Here is a 23,695-nt window from a genome sequence, read left to right as displayed (position 1 = left end):
GGAATCTCGGTTTATAATTCGCAAAAGTGAATTTGATTATAAAGAGGGTTGCAGATTGTTAATAACTTGGTTAGGAGTCGCGCCTCTTCAATATCCTCTCGCGTGCATAATTAAGATACTCGTACGACCTTGCTCCACTCACCGAGATTGAGGGGATGAATAACTTAAAGGGCAGGTGAGCACTATACGACAAGAATGCCGGAAATAAGACTCAGATCTTGAGTCGCGTTTTCACATCAAAAAAAGATTTTCACATGCATCACACATATAAACTTTTTTTTTTTTTTGTTTTGTAAATATATGTGAGAGATAATATAATTTATTCACACTCATGTGTGTTGTTTTCTCGCAGTGAATATAGTACACACATGCAAATTAAAATATTCACATATTAGAGTGAAAAATGTGTGCACAATATATATATATGTTTACGTGAAAGCAAGTTCTAAGATTGCTCTATAGTGCCGCGTGTATTATGCACGATTTCAGCAATCTGTTGCATGCAAGTCATTTTTGAGTAGCTTTTTTTTGTTTCTATTTTGATTTTTTTAATTCTAGTAAAAGGTGATTTACACTTTCTTCAGAAATTTGAGAAATTTTTTTTTTGTAATAATTTAATAAATTATAAGAAAATTTACCAATTTCGCAGGAGTCAATTTTTGATAGAGTGGTATCTGGTTTTTATAAAATTCCATGTTTCAAACAGTTATTAAATTAATTTATGTATAATTGATTAGTTGGTGTTAGAAAATTGTTAATAGTTTTTTTTTTTTGGCATTGGTAAAGTTGTTTCGATTCTTGTAGGTTTCGGTAAAAAAAAAATTGTGTCAGTTTTTATTTTTTGTTATTGACTAAAATAAATAAAAAAAAAAAGTATTTAACAAAGCTTGTTATACACATTCTTGACAATAGGAATTCTTAAGTGGGCTACTGTGTTACTTAAAATGTCTACAGTAATCTTATCAATTTTCTAAATCTAGAAAGCTTATCTTAAAAGTTAACTTCTATAGGTGCAAAAAAAAAAACTTATTTCTTATCTTAACTATAATAATTAGATTTTCCACTGATGTGAAAGTCATTTATAATATGTTGTTATAAAAAATATATTACATAGTTTATTTATCATTGCGATAAATTTCAAAAATACTAAATAATAAATATATTATTAAATAGTTATTTTAATAATTAGTTATTTTAATTAAAAGAGGAGAAAATACTTTTGTAATAATTTAAAAAATATTTTTAATAAAATAAATTTTTTTTTCTCTTCTTTTTTGCGTGTGTATTAGAATCCAAAAGATTAAAAATTCTTTGAAATAAAATTTTACATAGTATAGCCAAAAGACAAAGCTGTGAGGAGATTTAAACATGACACAGGGACGCCGAAAGCGAATGATAAGAAAATCGTCTTTTAAACTCCGACATAATATAAACATCGTGTGAGCAATTGTTCATTATTTCAGCAAAACAATGATAATTTTATTGAAATTCTCCTCTTTAAAGAACATTTTTTTTTTTTGTTTATTTTTATTTTCCATTTATATATCGCAATTGAATTGAATTTTTTTCTGGAAAAATAGATCTTTATAGAATAAAACAAAATTATCTAATTTAATATTACTATTTAAAAATATATATATAAAAAAGACTAATTTACAATAAATTTATTCAATTTTTATATTTTTTAAATGTGTAACATTAGGAGAATAAATGAGGAAGTTTTGTATATCGGTAATGATAAATATTCTGTTGCATAATTTCGATAAGATAAAACCATATATATATTCTTATACATATATATATACTTTATCAAAAAAAATTTTTGTATAAAAAGATAAATTTCGTGTTCTTTAAAATATTAATCGTCACATAAAAAAAGGGCCGGAAATATTTTTGAGGGACAAAAATTTTATTCAATTACTGAAAAAGTTATTTTAGAAGAAAGAATTCTTCTATAAAGATTGTTTTAAATAACAACACTATTATTTTGATGCAAAATTTTGTGTAACAATTGTTATATTGTACAAACGATGATAATCTGGTTTGTAGCGAAAACAAAGTTTTTGTTTTCTCAACAGTTTTTTTTTTTACTCTTGTTACAACAATTTCCAATTGTTAGACGAACAAAAAATTTGTTGCAACTACAAACCAAAACATATAATATAAAAATTGTTACGGAAAATTTTATGTCAAAATAATATACAGCTTCTTTTTCAAAATAATGGGAAAATAAAAATATAGTTAATAAAATAGGTAAATATTTTTTTTTTTTTTGCATAAAAGTGTTATTAAAAGTGTAAAAAAAAAGAAGAGGAATTTTACCTTCGAGATTTTTATTCCTCGCGAGAAGAGCAAGAAGAACGTCAGAATTGGGCGAAGCGTCGGTGAGATCAGCGGGATCGTGATGCGACGGAGGAAGAACTGGACCAAGTGGTGGCATTGTACCCGAGGGTGGACGGGGCATCATCACCGTTCCAGAACCAAGTAATGGAAGTGTTGAAAGACCACCAACAACACTTGATTGATGTAGAGGATTATGGGACTGTGGCCCATTATTTTGTGCCGATTGTAAAGCAGCCGACATGGAAAGATCAACACCACCAAGTAAAACTGGTCGACAACTTCCGGTTCCAATTGCAACACCGGATGTCACCGCCGGGAGGATTCCACCACCTCCCGGCAGTGGTGCGTACGGCAAATACAGCTCCAGTCTAAAATTGTTTTTTACCCGATTAAAAAAGACCCAAAATCTCGCACCACAAAAAAAGGATGCACTTCACTTTTTAAAAATTAGAAATTTTCATTTATCTCCTTTGAAAAGAAGTCATATAGATTAAAGTCTTGTCATTTTTTTTTTTTCAGTGTTATTGAATTTTTGAGTGAAATTTTAATTGAGATGATGATGATTGTCATTGACCGACGGAATTGGATTGTCTTATAGTTTCGAACAATGATTTTGTCTTTTTTTCTTTCATTTGTTTTTAGTTTTCTCAACTTTTTTTTTATTTCTCTTTCTCTTTGATTTTCTCTCTTTTTTTTTAATTAACTTCCTTGGTTCCTTTATCTTTTCCTTTAGGATATCGATTTTCACCTTTTATAATTTTATTCACTTCCGAGAGCACTTTCACTGAATGTAAACAAACATCTATCGATAATTTAACTATGTCCTTCGCGCACCAAATTCGTTCGGTAAAATTGAACTCGATTTTTGTAGGATTTTTTTTTTTTTTTGGAAAAAGGTAAAATTTCAAATATTGTTGCCACGTTACTGTTTGTGGAAAATTAATTTTTTTTATTTTAAACAAGAAAAATTGTTTTCCTTTAGAAAAAGATTCGTTTTTCTTTTGAAGAAAACTGTTTGTAGAAAATCAGTTCTTTATAGGAATATTTCTTCTTTTGGAAAAATGTTTCTTTTGAAAAATTGCTTCTTTTGGAAAATTGTTTCTTTTAAGAAATTGTTTAAAAAACAATTTATTTTCATAAACAATTTATCAACTAAATATTTTTCTTCTTTTTTCTTTAAATAATATTTCTTTTTAAATAAAACTTAACTGGATTATTTGTAATCCAATAATTTTTAGGGTAGTAAAAAAAGCACTCGTTTTTGGGGGATAAAAAGAAGATGAAAAGATTTTTGAATGAAAGGAAAAGTTTGAAGCTTTGAGAGAGAGAGAGAGAGAGAGAAAGAGAGAGAGAGTAAAGACAGTCCGAGCGGGCCTGAAGGCAACCGCGTACTCATCCACTGGCGGTTGTGTCGAGCGACGGCCCCAACCTTATCAGCTCGACTTACTGGTCCCAGTTTATCTCGACCATAACCTTGCTTATATGCTACCGATCGACCGTCAATTTGCTTTGCGAAATCTAGAGCGCGGGAATTTCTCTTTCATCTTTTTTTCTTCTCTTTTTCTTTACAAAATTACTCGTATCTTCTTCTTCTTCTTTTTCTTTTTCTTCTTTTGTTTCAGCAATTTTTTTTCCGTACTTTTTTTTTTCTTTAGCTAATCCAAGATTTTTTTTTTCACTTTATAGACGTGTTTTCTTAGTCTTCGATTTATTATCCTTTTAAAGGTTGTTATTTTTCAAATTCTTTATGGTGACGTTTCTGTATCTGATTTTTTTTAGCAAATTTCCAATTTATTGTGAAATTTATATTTAATGACATAATTAGGATTCCCTTTATGAATTGGGAAATTTATAATATGAAAAAATTCATAAAGTGATGTCATATATTCGACGATATTAAAGGATTTTTATTAGTAAATTTTAGTAAGTTTTCTTTTTAATGTTAGTATTTATATCCTTGAATTTCTATTTTGTTTTGTATTTTCTGGATTTCGAGATTTTTTCTTTTAATAATTTATCACTGAGTTTATCACTTTGCTTCTTGATTCGTAGGTTGTTTACAGCTGTGAGGTTTTTGTATTTTATTTAGATTCTAAGACCTTTTATGTTTATGTTGCTAATCAACTGAAGGGATCATAATAATTTCAATTTTATTTCTACTTTTGTATGGTTTTATCCTTTCTTATCTTTCCGGAATAAGGTTGTCAATTTTTTTTTAGTTATTTAATTATAAATAAAAATGTATTTTTTTAATTTACTACTTTTTATTATTTAATTAATGTATTTAAAAATTCTCTGTGTAGTCTTTATGACTATTTTTTTTCGTTGATTCTGTAATTTTATTTATCGTTTTGGAGATTTGCTGTATTTTTCTTTCTCAGTTTGTTTATTGGATTTAATTTTTTACTTGAAAAATTTTCTGCTAGTAATTTTTTTTCCAAATTTCTGTTTTTTGTACTTTCTTTTGTCGTTTTTTCACTTTTTTGAATTTTTCTGTACAATAGTATATATATTTTTGTCCATTATTTCTTGTAAAATGTTTTAAAATTTTTACCACACCGCATATATAAAGATATTTGCATGCACATTCAACTATAAATTTTTTCCTTTGATTTTTCTTCAAATCCGTTTAAATTTCTTTTGATTTCTTTTACCTATTTTTTTTCTTTTGATTTCATTGGAACTTTTCTTTTTGAGGTCTTCGATTTTTCTTCGATTATTTTGCCTTACTTTTTCATTTTTTGGAATTCATTTGATTATTTTTTTTTCTCACATTTGAATGCACTTTTGGGTTTACTAAAAAGTTGATTAGTCTTCTTCGATTTTTTTTCAACTATTCGAATATTCCTTTTCCTCTTAGTTTCTCATATATTTTGCAAATCATTTTTTATTTGATTTTTTCTTCTATTTCATTTTTCTTCAAATATTCTTTCTTCTATTCCAATTACGTTTTTCAATATTTATTTTTCTCTTCTCATTTATTCAGCACTGTTTTCTTCGATATTTTATTAACACTATCACTTTGAATAGAAATTTTTTTTTTTTATGCACACTTAAAGAATCCTTATGCAAAATTGGTCTTTTATTTTCTATAAGAGAATTAAAGATCCCCCTCAAAAAATAAAATGCACAATGATTTGAACGACTGTTCGATAGACTGGTCCTTAAAAGATTATCGATCCTCTAAAGATTGAATCTCGCCACATTACCCCGCGTGTCTTGATGTGAGAGAGGGACGAGAGGGAGGGGGGAGGGGGAAGAAAGTGTTTTTACACGCGTGTCAATGTAAATCCGCGATCTCGGACCCAATGTAAATTGTAACCTGGCTTATACACTGTCGATGCGGTAGAAAAAGGGATTCTCTTTCTCTCTTTCTTTATCTCTCGACCGCTGTTAGCTAGGCTCGAAGGACCAGACTTAGTTATTCTCTCCTTTTGCGGATCCTACCCTGCCGCGCTCACCGAAAGCACGCCGCGCCGGCTAATATAAGAAACGCCGAATTCCGCGTAACTCCGCGACGACTGCCACTCGACTTGCTTTTATCCTCCAAGCGAGAAAACGTATCAGGTATTGGCATCCCATTCCTATTCCGTCGGATCGTTTTTTTTCGCTTCGATTTTTTTTTGAAAAAATTTTATTCAAAAAAAAAATATTTTTTCTTTGGAAAATATATTTATTTATTTATTTTTAACGATGTGTGAAATGATTAGCGGATCGTTTGAAACTATGACCGGGAGAACCGCGGCTTCTGGTTTAGCTGTTGCCGGGACAAGGGAGGTCGGTGGGTGCGGAGCTGGACTGTGTGTCGTCGACGACGGCAATAGCGTGGGTGGATTTGAGAGAGAAAGAGAAATTTTATTCTAAAGTGAGAAAGAGAGAGAGAGAAATAGAGAGACGGGAATCGACGGAAATATGGGAATCGGGTGGGGCGATAAGAGGGGAGGGAAATTTCACCCTACCAGAAACGAGGAATTTGCCATGGGAAGTTTTTGGAGGGGTTTTGATAAGACGCCTGCGCAATTGAATACTCCTTGGGTTTCTCAAGTGTGCGCGATATCACGAGGATTCTTTAAACTGCAACGAGGTTTTCTGATAAGTTTCCTTTTTTTTTTTGCTTTTTTAAAATTCGATGAAATTTGTGCGATTGGATATAACGTTTATATAATTTGTCAAAAAATAATAAAACGATTTAAATTTTTTTATTTGAAATTCACTTAATGGAAAATATTGAATTTTATTTCTTTTTTATTTTTTTTTTTATATACTTGTTTATCGGTACAGTCAAACCTGGATAATTCTACACTATTTTGAAAGCAAAACCTGAACTGTACGGAGTTTCTGCGCATTTCTGATAATTTTTACTTCGAAAATAGTAAAATTTACTATACAAAAATAGTAATTTTTACTCTTGAAATAGGTAAAAATTATTCCGGAAATAGTACACCTAGAGAAATGATATAAGTGCATATTAAATATTTATTTGATTCAAATAAAAAAAATTTATTTACGCCAAATAAATAGGCTAGCTTGCCTCTGAGACAAATATATACGTTTATTTAACTCAAAAATATTAGATTTAATTCAAATAAAACATTTCTCTATAGGTATATTTGATTTAGAAATAAAAATTACTTGATACAAATAAATACATATATATTTGATAATAGTCAAATAATACCGATTATTTTGAATCAATCAAATTTTTTTCAGTGCTTAAAAATGATTATCGAAGGTCTAACTCATTAGGGTCAGGGAAAAAATTTAAATTCTCACTTGAAATGATGGAAAAAATAAAATTTTTGTTTCAATATAGATAATAATAATATTTGGTTCACTTAAACCAAATAATAATAATGAGCTTCTTTTTCAGTGTAATCAATTTCACTGTTATGATTGATATAATGAAACTTAAAAAACAAAAGCAAAAAAAAAGAATGTCGAAAAGAATGTTGCAATAAATTTGCGGCTTGGCGATTTATGATGAAAAATCTGACTTAAATTGTTGGGGAAGATAGAGACAAGGTCGTATAGTGATAATGAAAAAGGATGGGCAATAATGGTTAGGCCAAGTCCACCTTTTTCTGACATCCATATACGGGGGAGGTTTTAGTAGGTTCCGAGCTTGAAACGGGAAGCGAGACATATTTTTATTGTACGTATAGGTGAATCACTGCACCGTGCAATAATCGTGTATTAGTGTATATATACACACACATACATGAAGATCCATTTATATATGTAGGAATCACTCGTTGGATGCACTCAACGAAATTGAACTCATGGTCGTCGGTCTCGCCATCGTTGTGCACCCTCTTCTCTCTCTCTCTCTTTCTCTCTTACTCTCTCATATCGACAACAGGTAAAGAAACTTTCCAATCGAAATCATTCGGGATTCGAGTTAAAAATATTTTTCTAAATAGCCCTATACTCATTCGTTTAAAAATTTTTCATATATTTAGAAAAAAATGGAAATAAAAGAATTTTTGAAATTATTTGTATTCCTCTTTTTTTTTTGTTTAAAAAAAAAATACATGTAAACAATTGTATTTAAGTTTTCGATTTTATACACGAGTTTATCGAGTTCTTGACATCGGTCGCGACTTTTTGTCTGGCTTTTGGAAAAATTTGAGTTCGCGACACATTGCATGCGTATATATATATGTATATATATATATGGTAGGGTGAAAAAATGTGGGGCACATTGATAGCAACGAGGAATGAGAGAAGAGAGGAGGTGAGGATATCGAACCGGGGGTTTCATAGAGGCGGAGTCATCCTCAGTTGCTATGGGAACGTGACACTCTCTTTCGAGCTTTCGAGGGGTGGGGAGGGGGGGCTTTTGCGAGCTTACGGGAAGCTCTCCTCATGCCATGGCCTGTGACCGTGGGATTTTCTCGTTATATCTACCATTTTATATATATATATATATATATATATATATGTATGCACCACCATAAACTTCAACTTTTCGTCAAAACTGCTGCTCTCACATTGCTGTTTTACGTTACTGCACTTTTTGCCCCCTCACCCCCCCTCGGTTCTCTCGACAAAGATTTTTACATGACTCACGTTTCAACCCTGATAAAAGCCATATATAGCGCGTGTCATACCTTTTCGTCAATTTTCACACTTGCACTTTTTTTGGAGACAAAATGTTTTTATTGTTTAATGCAAAAAAAAAAATTATTATTTTGGTTTTAATTTTTTGAAAAAGAAATTGAAGAGAGGAAAATTATATTAAAAGACAAATTTTGGTTTTGGAATTATCTCAATTTCAGCGAGAAATTTAGATTCTGTACTCTAATTGAGGTTGTAAAATATTTATTATTTGTGTTTTTCCTATTATTTTAATTATTTAGAATTTTTTAAATTTTAGTTTCAATTTATTTAATATGTATTATTTATTTTTTTTTTCATTATTTATTTATTTTTTCATTATTTATTATACAATTCATTTTATTTATTTCCTTCAATTTTTTTTTTGTTGCAGTCAAACTTCTATTACCGGCCGTTGTGCACCTGAAGTTACCTAGTACCTTTTATACGCACCCTTAGGACGTAAGTGTTACAATATTTTTTTTAGTTATATAAGTAATTTTTCATTTAAAAAATTTATTATTAGATATTTTACATATGTAAACAAATTTTGAATCCTCATTTGGATGTGGTGGTAAATTTAAAAAAAAAACCACAATACCTGTGCATTTATTTTGACTGCATTTCATATGCTTTCGCATAGAGATTTTTGAATTAAAAATTAGAACTGTCGGAGAAGTGATTTTTTATTTTTGCAAACGTCAATACGTAACTCGGTATTGTATATTGATGTTGTAAAAGGTTCGAAAATAAATTAAACCTAGAATTTTTAATTTGCATTTATGTGTTTAGGGAATTCTCTAAAGTATTATAGTAAAAATTTTAACGAATTTCAATTATTGACATTATATAATTTTTTTACTATGGAGTATAATTTATAGAAAAAAAAGCAATGATTTCAATTAATTATAATTGCAATTAAGTTAACTAATTGTTAAACCCACTTGGAAAGATTACCCGGAAAGTGCCCCCGGGAGGTTCTATCAGAATTCCGCCGGAACTTCCAAAGAATTTCCGATTAATTTTTTTCAAAATTTTTACAGTCCTAATTCCGTCGGAACTCCGTCGGAATTCCTTCGGAAATTCTTTGGAAATTCTTTGGAACTCCGATGGAATTCCGACGGGATTATGTTGGAAGTTCCGTCGTAATTCCAAAGAATTTCCGATTAATTTTTTTCAAAATTTTTACAGTCCTAATTCCGTCGGAATCCAATCCGAAATTCTTTGGAACTCCGATGGAATTCCGACGGGATTATGTTGGAAGTTCCGTTGGAATTCCAAAGAATTTCCAATTAATTTTTTTCAAAATTTTTACAGTCCTAATTCCGTCGGAATCCCATCGGAAATTCTTTGGAACTTCGATTGAATTCCGAAGGGATTATGTTGGAAGTTCCGTCGGAATTCTGATAGAACTTCCAGGGGGTACTTTCCGGGGAATCTTTCCAAGTGGGATTAATTATACTTGCAATTAAAGTAACGAATTATAGAAAAAAAAATAACTAATTAAAATTAGTTAAAATTTCTATTAATTTATATTTAGAGATGAAAATATTGAAATTTGTATAATAAGACGATTCAAGGATCTCGTTTGATATAGTTTTCGGTGGAATCTACATCTTGTCCTGTCCTTTTCAATATTCTCAACGTAACCACACTATGAACATGTGTTCATATGTATGTGTTTTGCCGCAATTGCGTGAACGCGGTAAAAGACGTGGATAGTGAGAAGGGGTGGATGAAATTCAGAGACATATACATATATATTTGCCTGAGTGGAATTTAGATATGTGTAAAGATGACGGTGGGTGCGCTAGGCCAGAGAGCATGGATGACATATGCAGAATGTAGTCATATCTATATTTTACTTCAGAGAAAGAGAGAGATAGAGTTATATTCGTGCGAGAATTTATGACGACCCGCAAATCCTCTTTCTCTTCCCTTTTACTTTTCAAACATCCCTTTCCGCTTTTGGCTCTTTTCAACTTCCCAATTTCCCTCGCGAAACTCATATACACGAAAAAAAAGCGTTTCTGCTAGGGGAACTGGACCAAAATTGAAAAAAATTGATCTGTAATTTAAATACTAAAACTAAAAATAAAAAAAATATTTAAAAAAAATTCTGAAGGTATTTGCAACGAATATCAATATTTGGATCAATATATTGGTATCAATTTGATCCAATTCGGTTTCAATTTGATACCTTCAAAAAAAAAAAAACAGTGAATTTGTAAATATGGATAAAAATTTTTATGACGAATATTAAATTTTTTTTTTTTTTTGTGAGACAATAGTAGTTTTTTGTCAAAATCTGAAATTTATTGTAGATCTTTCTTTTCTGCCGCGGTTGGAGAAAAAGTTAATATAGTGCAAAGAGAAAAGAGAGAAAAAAAAAATCTTGCGAAACGAGACTTGTGCCATATTATCAGAGAGTATAACTTTGGGTAAGTTTTAAAAGCTCTGCCGGCGGTTCAGCATTTTTAACCTCAAGCCGTAAAAGTTAAATATTCACTTCATGAAAGGACCGTAAAGGGGGAGGTTTTTGGTAACTTGAGTAGTGAAATGAGGGTTGTGTTTGGTATAAGGTAAACGGACAGAGGAAAGAGAATTCATTACTTCGCCATCTTTTTCATCCACCCCCGCGTTGTAATTATTCAAAACTTTATTCTATACTTTATATTTCCAAATGTTAAAAAAGAAATGCGCGCTTTTGAAAAATCGAATTCTTCTATAGTATAAAATTTTTATTTTTTTTTGGTTTGTTTATTTTTGTTATGGAAAATTAAATTCGAAAGAATGAAAAAGGAAATTATATTTTCGAAAAAAATTTTTCACGAGGGCTAAAAGTGTTAAAAGAGAAAATAATGAAATCAAGTTGGTGAAGGTAAATATTAGGATATATACCTGGATTCTAAAGTGTAAGAACCAGTCCGGGCATAGGAAAACGGATATGCTTCCAGTAACATGAACAAACCAATTAGCTGGTTAAGCGGGCAAACCCCCATGAAATTCAATTGTCTTCGCCCCATGCATCTCCGAGTTAACCACCCTTATATTTTCATCCCTCTCTCTTTCTCCCTTTATCAATATATATTTTCACCCTCCTCTTTATCACTTCTTCATTTTCTCTCTTTCTCTCACTATCTCTTATATATATATGTATATGTATGTAGGTTTCATGGCTCTGCAAATTAGATCTGGCCTTCTATTATACAAGGGTGACTTTTATACTTATGATACTTTTTCCAAACCATCATTGATATATATCTATTTATCTTCAATCGTTTTAGACAAAAATATATTTAAATGTCATTTTTTTCATTATACTTAATTTAATTATGATAATTTACATAAATACCCTAATCTGGCTGAAATACTCTCTAAATATGAATCAGTGAAAAAGTCACTGGTCTCAAATCAGTCGCTAAATTCTAGCTATTTGAATCAGTGGTTTTCACTGACAGTTAGTGACATAGAGAATCAATTACTTTGACTGAAAATCAGTGAAATGTTACTGATTCAAACAGCTAGAAATTTAGCGACTGATTTGAGACCAGTGATTTTTTCACTGATTCAAATTTAGAGAGTAGGGCACCGGGGCCTAACCAGGCCCTGATCAGGCCCAGGTTTTAATCGGGATGAAGTAGGGCTTTCATCTGTGGACCCGATTGTATTCATGCGGATTTGGAGCTTCCCGACGTATGGGCCCTTTCAAAATTTCTACACGGGTATTTACGGTTAATAGAAAGAATTTTTCATATCCAAGAGGAAGAATTTCCTATATTTGAGAAAGAAATAAAAAAAAAATGTCTGGAAAACAGTTTTATCAGGTTGAAGTCAAAATTATTTAAATCACAAAAAGCATGTTTCTGCATGAACAATCGTCGTCGTCGTCCCTTTTGTAAAATGGAAAAGTTGCGTTCAAACAAGTCGAAGAAAGTTTATGTACTTTATTCGATTTCTTTCACGGTTCAGCGAAAACTTTCTTTCCAGTTGGTCAGCAAAATCTTCTGACTTAAGATTTCGGTCTAAGTTTTTACCCCTCTTTTTCTATACATATAGACAAAAGGAATCGAATTTCACGAATCAGGCGAAATCTTTGAAAATGAAATGGACATATCTTTGGAATTTATCTTTCTGTTTGTTATACTATATAGACAATCATTTTTCTATATAATAGAATAGAACAATATTTCTATAAAACATACACAAAATTGAAATGATTAAATATGTTTGTAATTGAAAAAATATAATTAAATTTAAAAATTTATTATATTTTTACAGAAAAAACAAAATGTTTAAAATATTTAAATTTTTCTTTTTATGAGTTGAGAGGATACTTTCGATTGATATCTTTGAGCTGATGTAGAATTATTATGGCCATATCGATCGCCCCATAAGCCCGTGAATTGAAAGGAGATTCAGAAACCTCACCCTGATCATTGCTGCCGATTATAGTGGATCAGTGGATCCCCATCTGTCGAGCAAAACTTTCTGACTTAATGGCACTTTTCAATGGTAATCATTGTTTACATTTCATACAAAAGAATCTCCACAATTTACGGAGTTTCAATCTCGAAAAATTAATGCGACTCCCAAACAATTATTATTGATCACAAAGTATTCAAAAAAAAAAAAAAAAGTTTTTACTTACACTCAGAGAAACGATTGGTTGTGATTACCATTTCGTTAGTAAGAATATTGTAAATAATACTAATTAAATAATTATTCCAACAAACTAATTAGCTAAATCACCTAATAAAATAGTTATGCCAACCAATAAAAATAGTAACCACAACTAGTAAATTAGCGCAGCAGTATAGATTACTAACTAAAAATGGTAACCTCAACCAATTTTAGAATGGTTTTGAATTCCATACGGAAAATTTGAAACCAGGGCCCGGTCAGTTTCCCCATTTCATCCAGGTCAGGGCCAGATTAGCGAATGTTTTTTAAAAATTCGTTTGTTTTTTCGGAAATTTTGTCAACTTGAAAGGGAGAGAGAAATCGTAATAAGAAATTTAAAGGAATAGAATTTTTGTCGATATAGAGAAAAGAAAAATTTATTCGTGAACATATAAGGCCAGTGATAATAAAAGGACTTAAGTCGGATATACATTTCATTTTGGCCAAGAGCCAATTGGCGCGATCTGTTCTTTTGAGCATTGTATCAGTGATGCGAGGACATTCCACGAACTGCTGAATAGTTATATAGTAAGGGCTTAGGGTATTAACTTTCGACATTTAAACCCCCCTTTTCCCCCCTTCAAAAGCACAGGTGGTTGACGCCCCAATGATTTATGTTTCTGTGGTTTGTTCAAACTGTCGATTCTTCTATATCATTTTTCAAAAAAAAATTATTATTATTATTATTTTTATCAAATAACAAATTCGAAATTTTTATGACGTTAATAAAATATAGGTTTGCAATAAATAAAAAAAACAGTTTTAAGTAATAAAAAAATGAGTATGAATAAATAAAAATTAAAAAAAAAGAATCAAGGGGGCACCCGGGTTTGAACCGGGGACCTCTCGATCTGCAGTCGAATGCTCTACCACTGAGCTATACCCCCAATTGATAGCCGTTGGGAACAAGTCTCTGATTTACATGAGGGCAGTGATGCTCAATTAATTGTTTCATAAAACAAGGAAATATTTATAAAATAACATTTAAAAATTAATTTTATGTCCCAATTTCTTTGGTAGTATTTTAGCCTTTCGTTGTTTCAAAGAAAAAACAAGTTTTGTTAGACAAAAATTTTATTAAATACAATAAAAACAATTTATTTTTTAATCTAAAATTTGTAAATAAATAATTTATTAACAAATAAATTATAATTTATAATTATATGTAATTAATTTATTAAATTATTTTTAATTTATTACAAATAATTATAACTTATAAGGATTTTAAAAAAAAATTGTGTGTCGCTATCATTGCGGATAATTTGACGATAAATAATTGATAAGAATTTTTTTTCCTTCTTTTTTTTTTGGAGAGGGGTGGGTTGAGGAAAAACACCGGTCGGTGGTGGACGCGGGTAGATTTATATTTTGCACGAGAGGGTATAAGGATATCGTTAGGACAAGTTTACCCGCCCTCTATTCACTCGGTGCACAATTTAAATGCATCGCACCGCCTATTCCAGCTTGGACTGGTGTTCCATATTTAGAAGATAGCTTGCAGGAGGGAAAAAAAAATATATATATATGAGGGTGTGAGTTGTTCGTGGCTGTTTTGATGGATTAATTCGCGACCCGAATGGAAAGCAAGGACCGGTCAGGAATTGCTTGTTTTTTCTCCTCCCCGCACATAGGGAGCGCGCAACAAATAACTCGCTCTGTGCTTCACTGATTGCACATCGGCTAAACAATACCGTTATACCAACTTTTGCCGCGCATTGTTATCGCTTTTTACTGTCAAATTTTATTTTCCCTCTCAAATCCCATATCTTCGAATCAATTTTCTTTTTTCCAGCGTGAAAATAATTTTCTTTTGTAAAAAAAAAAAAAATTCGAGTGTGTTTTAAATTTAATAGTTTCTTTTTCCACTTTGTAGATCAACAGGTTTGAGTATAGTAAATTAAGTTTGAATTCTTTGAACACATGAGTGCGTAATATTCAATCTGGACCATTTTATTGATAGTTTTAAACAGTTATGAACTAAACGCGATATATGAGCGTCGAGATGTCTTTCTCTCTCGTTCACCCTGTGTGTGTCTCTCTGTGGGATAAGATTTATTTATTGGCAGGTTCTACTCGTAGGGATGGGGTCACTAAAAAGGGGAGCAACTTTGCAGTGTGCTCTGTTTACGTTGATTAATTGTACGATTTTCAATAGACACTGCAAGTTAACATTTGCCCATCCCCCAAAAAAGTGAATAACAACCCCCTGCACAAAAAATTATATAACATATAGAGATGTTTAAACGAATCATTCGACAAATTAACATATATAACATATTTTCTCTAGGAAAATTATGTTTATCTCTTTTTTTGGAAAATTAATAATATATATAATTTAAAAAAGGAATAATTGAAAACTTAATTACAAAAAAATAAATTAACGGTAACAGTAATCAAAGGAAGAAAAATTATAAACTACAATCTTTGAACTTACCGTAAAAACTACCGTTGATACAAGATTTTGACGTTCAAAAATACAAATTAAATTTACAGAACTTTACCGTTATCGCTATACAGATTATTGTTATTAAAAACTACCGTCGAAATGAAACACCAACGTTTGAAACTACCGTTGATGGTTATCATGAATGATCGAAGTACCAAATGGTTAAAAAAAACAATTGGTCGAAGTTACTGTCAATATAAATATTCGGAATTACAAAAACGGTGCAATCGTACAAACTATACAATTAATGGAAATTATCGTCGACAGAAACATTTTCTACCAACAAAAGAATTAAATAAGAAAAACAAACTTACCGGCAATAAAAGCTACTGCAATTTGAAAACTAACCGTTGATACAATCGTTAAAAAATGCGAAGTGGAAACAAAGAAACTTACCGTCTGTCCAATTGTTATATATTTAAAACTACCGTCAAAAAAAACTACCGTCAAATATCATGGAGGTGATTATGATTAAATACAATCAGATGAATAAAAATATTCCATCAAAAGGACCAAAAACGAGAACTTACCGTCAATAAAATCTACCGAAATCTGAAAACTACCGTCAATGCAGACGTTGAAAAATACCATTAGAAACTATGGAAACAAGGAAACTTACCGTCTATCCAATTGTTATATTTAAAACTACCGTCAAAATAAAATACTACCGTCAATGCAGACGTTGAAAAATACCATTAGAAACTATGGAAACAAGGAAACTTACCGTCGATCCAATTGTTATATTTAAAACTACCGTCAAAATAAAATACTACCGTCAAATATCATGGAGGTGTTTATGATTAAACACAATCAGATGAATAAAAATATTCCATCAAAAGGACCAAAAACGAGAACTTACCGTCAGTAAAATCTACCGAAATCTGAAAACTACCGTCAATGCAGACGTTGAAAAATACCATATTAGAAACTATGGAAACAAGGAAATTTATCGTCGATTCAAAGTATTGATATATTTAAAACTACCGTCAAAATATAATGCTACCGTCGATTATCATATGGAGGTAAAAAAAACAATTGGATGACCGTCAATTAAAATATTCGGAATTACGGATGGTACAATCAAGAAAAGAAAACATATACAAAAATTAATTGAACTTATCGTCAATAGAAATAAAAAAAGAATTTCATTATATTTTGATATTCTCAAATTTTTAGTTTACTATTTTTATTATTATTATTATTATTATATAAAAGAAGTGTTGTTTATTATATAAAAGAAGTGTTGGTGCTTATTGAAATAAAAGAAGTGAGGTGGCCAACATTATTATGGGATCCTATAAACATTGATTGGACCATGTGTGCCTTAGTCACGGTGGCATATGGCAAAGTCATGAAGCCACTAGGTGGTCCCTAGTAAATTATACTACCTGTCGCCATCTATGCTTACTAGGGGGTATGGCGATCACGACTATTTGTATGACAACAGGGGTTGCTTTCATGTCCATCCTGACAGTCATTGATGACCCACGATTAGCTTCACGACAAATTCATTCCAATATCCTCGCGCGCATATTATCTATATTTTTTGATCAACAACAAATTTTTTTTTTTCAATTCATTACAATAATTTATATTACATCCAGAGAAAAGATTTCTTTGATTTAAAGAAACCAACTTCTTTGGATCATTATCCCTATCAAAAATTAACTATTGGCGCTATACTGCGCCAGTACTGGTGTCATATTGGTACCAGTACCGCGCTGTGCGGAAATTTTTCCAGGGCCCAGATCGGGGCCGGATCAGGCTGCCCTATTATAGGAAATGAAACGCCACGCCTCATGTGGCTCTGATTAGGAAATCCACATTTTGTGGTCGCCCTGATTAGGTGTGGTATTTCATTGCCTACTAGGGCCCTGGTAGGGCAATTTCTACACGGATGATGAACTCTGGAAATTTTTGATAGGGATATTATTAATAATATTTTATTTAAAAATATTATTAATTAAAATTTTTTAATAAAATTTTAATTAAAAATTTATTATTTATTTGTTTATTATTTATTATTAAATTTATCAAATAGAATAAAAATTCATTTTGAAATATTTGTTAATTTTTTTTTTTAATTGAAAAGAAAAAATGAAGTTTTCTGATTTATCTACCGAGCGTGCTTGATTTATTTAGAAAAATTCCCGCCAGATAGCAGATGTTCCTTGAATAAGAAAACTTGCGCAGTTGAATTCATATGCGCACGTGTTACCGACACTCACAATTACACACGTGGAGAGAAAATTTGTAAATGAATTTGAAATGTGTATATATATATATATGTGAACACGTGTATCTGCGTGTATCAAGCAGAAAGTTGGAGCGCGCGAGAGACTATATAAGATCAATATAGCGATGACACAGCGAGAGCTCATCTTTAGGCACCACCCACTTTTCGAGGGCAACCAATAATATCACAGATTTCTTGGGTTCATGGACCAATAGTAAAGAGGCATTGATGTTATTTTTTTTTATAATTCTTTTTTTTACAATTTTTTTCTTTTTTTTCTAAAGGTGGAAGAGTGAGGAATGAAAAAAGAGTGGCGAGGGGAAGTGAGGATTTTTTTTTCTTCTTTACACCCCTTTTCTGAATTGTGTGTTTCTTCTCTAGCGCTCGCATTTATTTTCGAGGGTGTCATCCATCCTGGTGCTGTTATCGGTTGTCTCTTTTTCAATCGCGAACACTGAACACCCTTTAGAACAGTGCGGAATGAACGCACTTTTGCACCGGCTCTCATTCCCTTCGCGATAAGAGAAAGAGAGAGAGGGAGGTGAGCGTAAATATGAAAAAGGGATGAGAAGATTCTTTTTTTAGCAGTTTCTTATTTAGTTTTCGCGACGTCAATATGGAAGGAGAGATAAATTTATACACGGTTTCTTGGAGTTTAATCTAAGAGACGGTTTATACAAAGAAATATATTTGTTTCATATTTTGAGGCGTAAATTCTAAACTTCGGGTTTTATATTTTTTAATTTTTTTCCCAAAAATTTGTTTCCATTTTTTTTAAATATAAATATTATATTAATAATAATTATTATTAATAATTATATAATATTTGATAATAATAAATAATAATTAATAATAATTAACAATTATTATTAATAATTAGAATATTATATAAATAAATTTTGTAAATTAAAATTATTAACTTCTTTTTTTGAAGTGATTTATATTTGCAACAAAATCAATATTGACTATATACCTTTTGTAAGGTGAATTCTGAATTTTTAAATTCAGTTATTAAAAATTCCGTTTATGAATCCGAAAATTATATCCCCCTATTGTGAATTCATTTGATTTCAAATAGCAAAAGCGATGCTTTGCAATCTTCGCAGGGAATTTCCAAACGTTGTGTAAATTAGCTTCTCTGTTTGAAGATAAGATTGAAATTTACCTGCGGATATGAATCGAATAAAATTTTCGTCAATTATTCAGGATTAATTAAAAACTTTCTGATTGTACAATTCTATATAATTCAGAACGAAATGCAAAAAGAAAATTTTTTTTTTGTATATAGAGATAGAGAGTGAAATATAATTGAAATTTTTATTTTAAGAAAAAATATATATTTAGTTTAAATAATCGGTTGACTATTAACAAATAAATACCTATTTAAACAAACAACCTAAAAATAAAAATTATTTAGATCAAGAATATATTTATTTTATAATAGTCAAAATTGATTATTTGAATCAAATATTTTTTTCAGTTAAAAATAAATTTTAGTAAGAAAATTAAATTTTTAAATTAAATTAAATAAAAAAGGATTTTACAAACTGTGAGAGAGAATGTATAATCGTTTTTTTTTTTTTTTAATACAAGAAGCATCTTGGGACCATTTTATCATTTTTCCATGAAACGTGTTCTTCACTTTAACATTGGTAAAAAAAACAATTAAATATCGCGAACAATTTTATAATAAAAATTAAATAACTATTTTTTTTTTTTTTATTAACAATATCTAACTCTGGGGCAATATAAATCTGTACCAATTTCGATGATTACATTTTTCTCTAACTCCCGATAAATTGGATAATAATTTTCATTATTGTTTTTAGTTATACAATGATTTTGCGAATTTTGATTTTAATAGGAATTTAAAAAACAATAAATTTTTCATTTTTATATAAAAAGACGTTTTAACTAGACAAAAAATGTGTTTATTATATATTTTCATAATTTTGTTTTACATTTTGAATCAATATATCTCTTTCTTACTTTGTATATATTAAAGTTTGAAGAATCACTTACCTTAATTGTACGGCATTAAAAACTAGTATTCTGATTTGCTTGTAAATTAAAAAAAAAATGATAATTTTTTACGTCATCGTAGGCGTGACTAAATAAGATATATACCGTTTCACTGTAATTTTCAATTGATATAATAAAGTCCTTGAAATAATAACTGGAACAAAATCATGTTTGGAATTCAGGATTAATTAAGTAATTCATTAATTTCATTAATTTTTTTTATTATGTTTAAAAAAAAATTAATTTCCCTCCTATTATTTATTAGTTAATTTATATAATATTAAATCGATACAGAATTTTTAGAAAATGAAGAAAAAATAATTGTAAAAATATTTCTTGAAAAATTTAAAGATATATATTAAAAGTTTTAAAAAAATAAACTTAAAATATGAAAATTAATAAAACATTTAAAAGTAACTGATGTAATTAATAAGATAATTATAATATGTAATTAAAAATAAAATCCATAGCTTCTTAATGAAAAATAATTAATGGAATTAATTGTAAAAATAAGGCAATTAATTTTTATTCTCTACAGTTATGATTTTAAAAATACATTAGAGATTTTTTTTTTTTTTTTTTTTTTTTACTTAAGATGCAAAATTATTCACCGGAAGATACGGTAAAATATATTGTTTAAAAAAGAAGGGGAAGTTGAACGAGATTCTATATCAATGTAAAAAAACTCGTTTCGCGAGAGGCTCGGCAATTGATGTAGAATCATTAGAAATTGATTTGAATTATTGTTACCTTGACTTTGCGTAGAAATTACAACATACAATACGAGATATCTCGCATAATTTTATTTTTTCAATAAAATTGATTTGTTTGTTAAATTTTTTATCAGTATGATTTTTGTGATATAAAAATATATGAAAATTTTAAGGTGTTAAAATAAGGAGCATAACACTATTAATGGCAAATTGAATTTGCTAAAATTGTATTAAAATAAAAGCATCTTATTTCAATATCTTAAAATTTTTTTTTCTGTAAGTAATTAATTGTTTTATTGTAATAAAATTATTAATTACTCGCATGATTAATTCGTTAATTATTTTTTATAAATTAAATTAAAAATGAATTAAATTCGAATTCGTTCATTAAATCATTATTGATTAATTATTTACTATTTGAATATTTTAAAGGAGACTTGTTAAAATATTTATCAGATTAGATTAAAAAAAAAAAAAGTTCAGATTGCGGTATAATCTCTTCTGCCAGGATCCGAGTCTTATTGTCTGGTAATTGTAAAACCTGTTAGTTGTCTTGTAACCGCTATTGATAATTTAAAAAAGAATGAATTAAGTATATATATATATGTGTGTGTGCAATAATGAAATAATTACGCTTATTGGTATGTCTTCTTACGAGATTAGTGACGAAGTGGAAGCTGATGTTGTATGTATGGAGGTGTGTCCCGGGGGTCACGAAGTGGATGCGTGATCTCAGGAAATGATCTTGGCTAAGAAACGTTGAATCGTAACAGTAAAAAGAAACGTTCAACGCGAAAATCACGTTCTCGAGGTGTAAAAAGTACAATCGCAAATGTAATTTTTAAATTCATTTCCAACAATACTTTATTTTTCATCTCTTCACTTTGTTGCATAACAAAAATTTTCTCATAATATATTATTAATATTAAATTATTAAATTTTTTTCTCATATTTCTTAGTAAGTTTAATTTAATTCAGAAAAATCTCAATTAAGGCGTGTATTTTGAATTTAAATTTTCGCGCCATAATTCATGAGGCCAATTAGAGACGAGGTTCAAAATATTAGTACCAATACCGGTCGACAGATGTCGAGAATTTTTACTCCCAAATGAGAGTTGGTCAGCAGGGTATATAAAAAGGGAACAGTGAGCCATAATCGTCACTCTGGTTTCCCTTCAGAACACGTATAAATCTTTCGCCTTTTACTAAAGATTTCCGTGGAGGGGAACAAATGATGAGTCTATAAGACAATTTTTTTTCGTACCCGGCGAAAGCTGGGTCATAAACTAATTCTAAAAATATAATTAGCACTAAACTAATATTTTAGTTTAGTGATTTTTTTTAAATCCATTTTTTATTAAAAATGTATTTTTAGTACATAAATAAAAAAAAGGGTATTTTTTTGTATTAAAGAAGAAAACTTTTTTTTTTCTATGCGCTCAATCTTGTTGGATCTTTCAATTGAGGTTTTGTTACAAATTGTAATAAAAGTAACATGACGTAACGACAATTCCAATTTTCTTCTACGACCCCAAATTGCACGCCCTACTGTCTCATTCCCGTGAATTACAGACTTTCCATTTGCTGACTCAGTAGATCTTATTCTTTCCTAATTTTGCCACCAGCTGAATTCTTAGAAGAAAAAGCAAATCTGCGTTTATTTCTCAGAATTATAAAAGAATTGTTTATTTAAAAATTTCTTCTTGAATAAAAAAAAAAAGGGGAAATTTTAATTTTATTTAGCAAAGTAATGTACCAATTATTTTCACTGAAAATCGAAACAAATTTTATTTGTATACTTTCTATTTATTGTATACCTACAAGGATAAATCCTTTTGCTGTAAAATAATTTATTAATAACTAAAGTTGTGATTGATAAGCTTTGACGTGTTCTTGTATGCTAAATAATTACGGGAAAAAAAAATATTTGCAAATTATCTATTATTAATTTTTGTGTTTAACATGAATATTTTTTACAAACAAAAAGAGGAAAAAATAACATTCAAGGCCCCGGAGGGATTCGAACCCTCGATCTCCTGTTTACTAGACAGGCGCTTTAACCAACTAAGCCACAGCGCCCGCTAATTGTAGCATTTCTTCATTTCTTCAGAAGAACATAGTCACCCTATATTGAAAGATTCCTTACCGACCTTGAACGATAACGTAGAGTTCCAATTCAGTTCCAGAAATTTCCAGCATGTGATAAATGAAAATTGGAATGAACCCAAACTTTCTCATTTTTTTTAACACTCAGTTTCTTTACCTTCTATTCTGTCAATACTATCAGATAGTATTATTTTTTCCCTAATTCTTACGAATTTTTATTATAGTTTTTCATTTAATTAACCTTACAGTCTGGGCTAAGGACCTCAAGTGTCTTTATAGTACCTTAATGGTACAAATACTAATTACTTTTAGACGAAAATTTTCTTATTTATATTCCTAGAATTTTTATACCAGACTTGAAGGGTACTCTGATTGGGGGTACACTGATCTGTATCATAAGAGGATCTCTATTTTTCCCTAGTTTTGGATTGATTTTATTGTTATAAATATTTAGAATTAACAATTTCGTTTTTGAATTTTAAAAATATTTTTATAATTTTGCAATTTATCCATAAATAATTGTTTAGTGAATACTTAAATAGTTCATTAATCTGTTCACAGAAAATTATAAGGTAAGCTGCAACGCTTATTATTTTAGTCCAATTTTTTTTATTTTAATACCAAAATTGATTAAAATAATAAGCGTTGCAGCTTATTTTAATGCCTTTTAATTTTTTTTGTTATCCATAAAAAACATTTATTTGTTTCAAATAATCGATTACTTTATTATCAAATAAATATTTATTTGTATCAAATAAATATTTATTTGTATCAAATAAATATTTATTTGTATCAAATAAATATTTATTCGTATCAAATAAATATTTATTTGTATCAAATAAATATTTATTCGTATCAAATAAATATTTATTTGTATCAAAATAATTATTATTTGAATCAATTAAATATCAAATACAGAAATTATTGGTTCAAATACAGTTTTATTGAATTCAAATAAAAATTATTTCGTTCAAGTAAATATTTATATTTGATAACAGTTAAGTAACCAATTATTTGAATCAAATAAAGTGAAAGTTTATAATTTTTCAA

At 29.4% G+C, this 23,695-nt stretch overlaps 2 protein-coding genes and 3 non-coding genes across 10 annotated transcripts in view; 2 read left to right on the top strand and 3 right to left on the bottom strand.

Moving 5' to 3' along the window:
* LOC127280088 (LIM/homeobox protein Lhx3) overlaps positions 1-6,153 on the bottom strand; it is a 49,325-nt gene extending 43,172 nt beyond the window's left edge. For 3 of the 4 annotated variants that reach the window (XM_051302876.1, XM_051302877.1, XM_051302879.1), the window contains exon 1: positions 2,323-6,152. In XM_051302876.1, the coding sequence (XP_051158833.1) occupies positions 2,323-2,584 (262 nt within the window). In that variant the 5' untranslated portion in view covers positions 2,585-6,152. Of the gene's footprint in view, positions 1-2,322 lie in introns of all 4 variants that reach the window. The other variant, XM_051302875.1, reaches the window with a different exon arrangement.
* LOC127280093 (uncharacterized) overlaps positions 1-23,695 on the top strand; it is a 178,965-nt gene that overhangs the window by 22,892 nt on the left and 132,378 nt on the right. For all 3 annotated transcript variants that reach the window (XR_007842777.1, XR_007842776.1, XM_051302889.1), the window contains exon 4: positions 8,834-8,901. The gene's annotated coding sequence lies outside the window, so the exon portion shown is untranslated. The remainder of the gene's footprint in view (positions 1-8,833; positions 8,902-23,695) is intronic.
* On the bottom strand, positions 13,938-14,009 carry Trnac-gca (transfer RNA cysteine (anticodon GCA)). Its single transcript has one exon. It is a non-coding gene; the product is annotated as a tRNA-Cys (tRNA).
* LOC127280243 (U5 spliceosomal RNA) lies at positions 21,699-21,820 on the top strand. The gene has a single exon (XR_007842816.1). It is a non-coding gene; the product is annotated as a U5 spliceosomal RNA (small nuclear RNA).
* Positions 22,545-22,618, bottom strand: Trnat-agu (transfer RNA threonine (anticodon AGU)). Its single transcript has one exon. It is a non-coding gene; the product is annotated as a tRNA-Thr (tRNA).

The sequence above is a fragment of the Leptopilina boulardi genome, unplaced genomic scaffold (assembly GCF_019393585.1).
Source record: "Leptopilina boulardi isolate dan_hultmark-lab unplaced genomic scaffold, ZJU_Lbou_2.1 LbouV2_229, whole genome shotgun sequence".
NCBI classification, from domain to species: domain Eukaryota; kingdom Metazoa; phylum Arthropoda; class Insecta; order Hymenoptera; family Figitidae; genus Leptopilina; species Leptopilina boulardi.
This window is presented reverse-complemented; position numbering and strand designations above follow the sequence as displayed.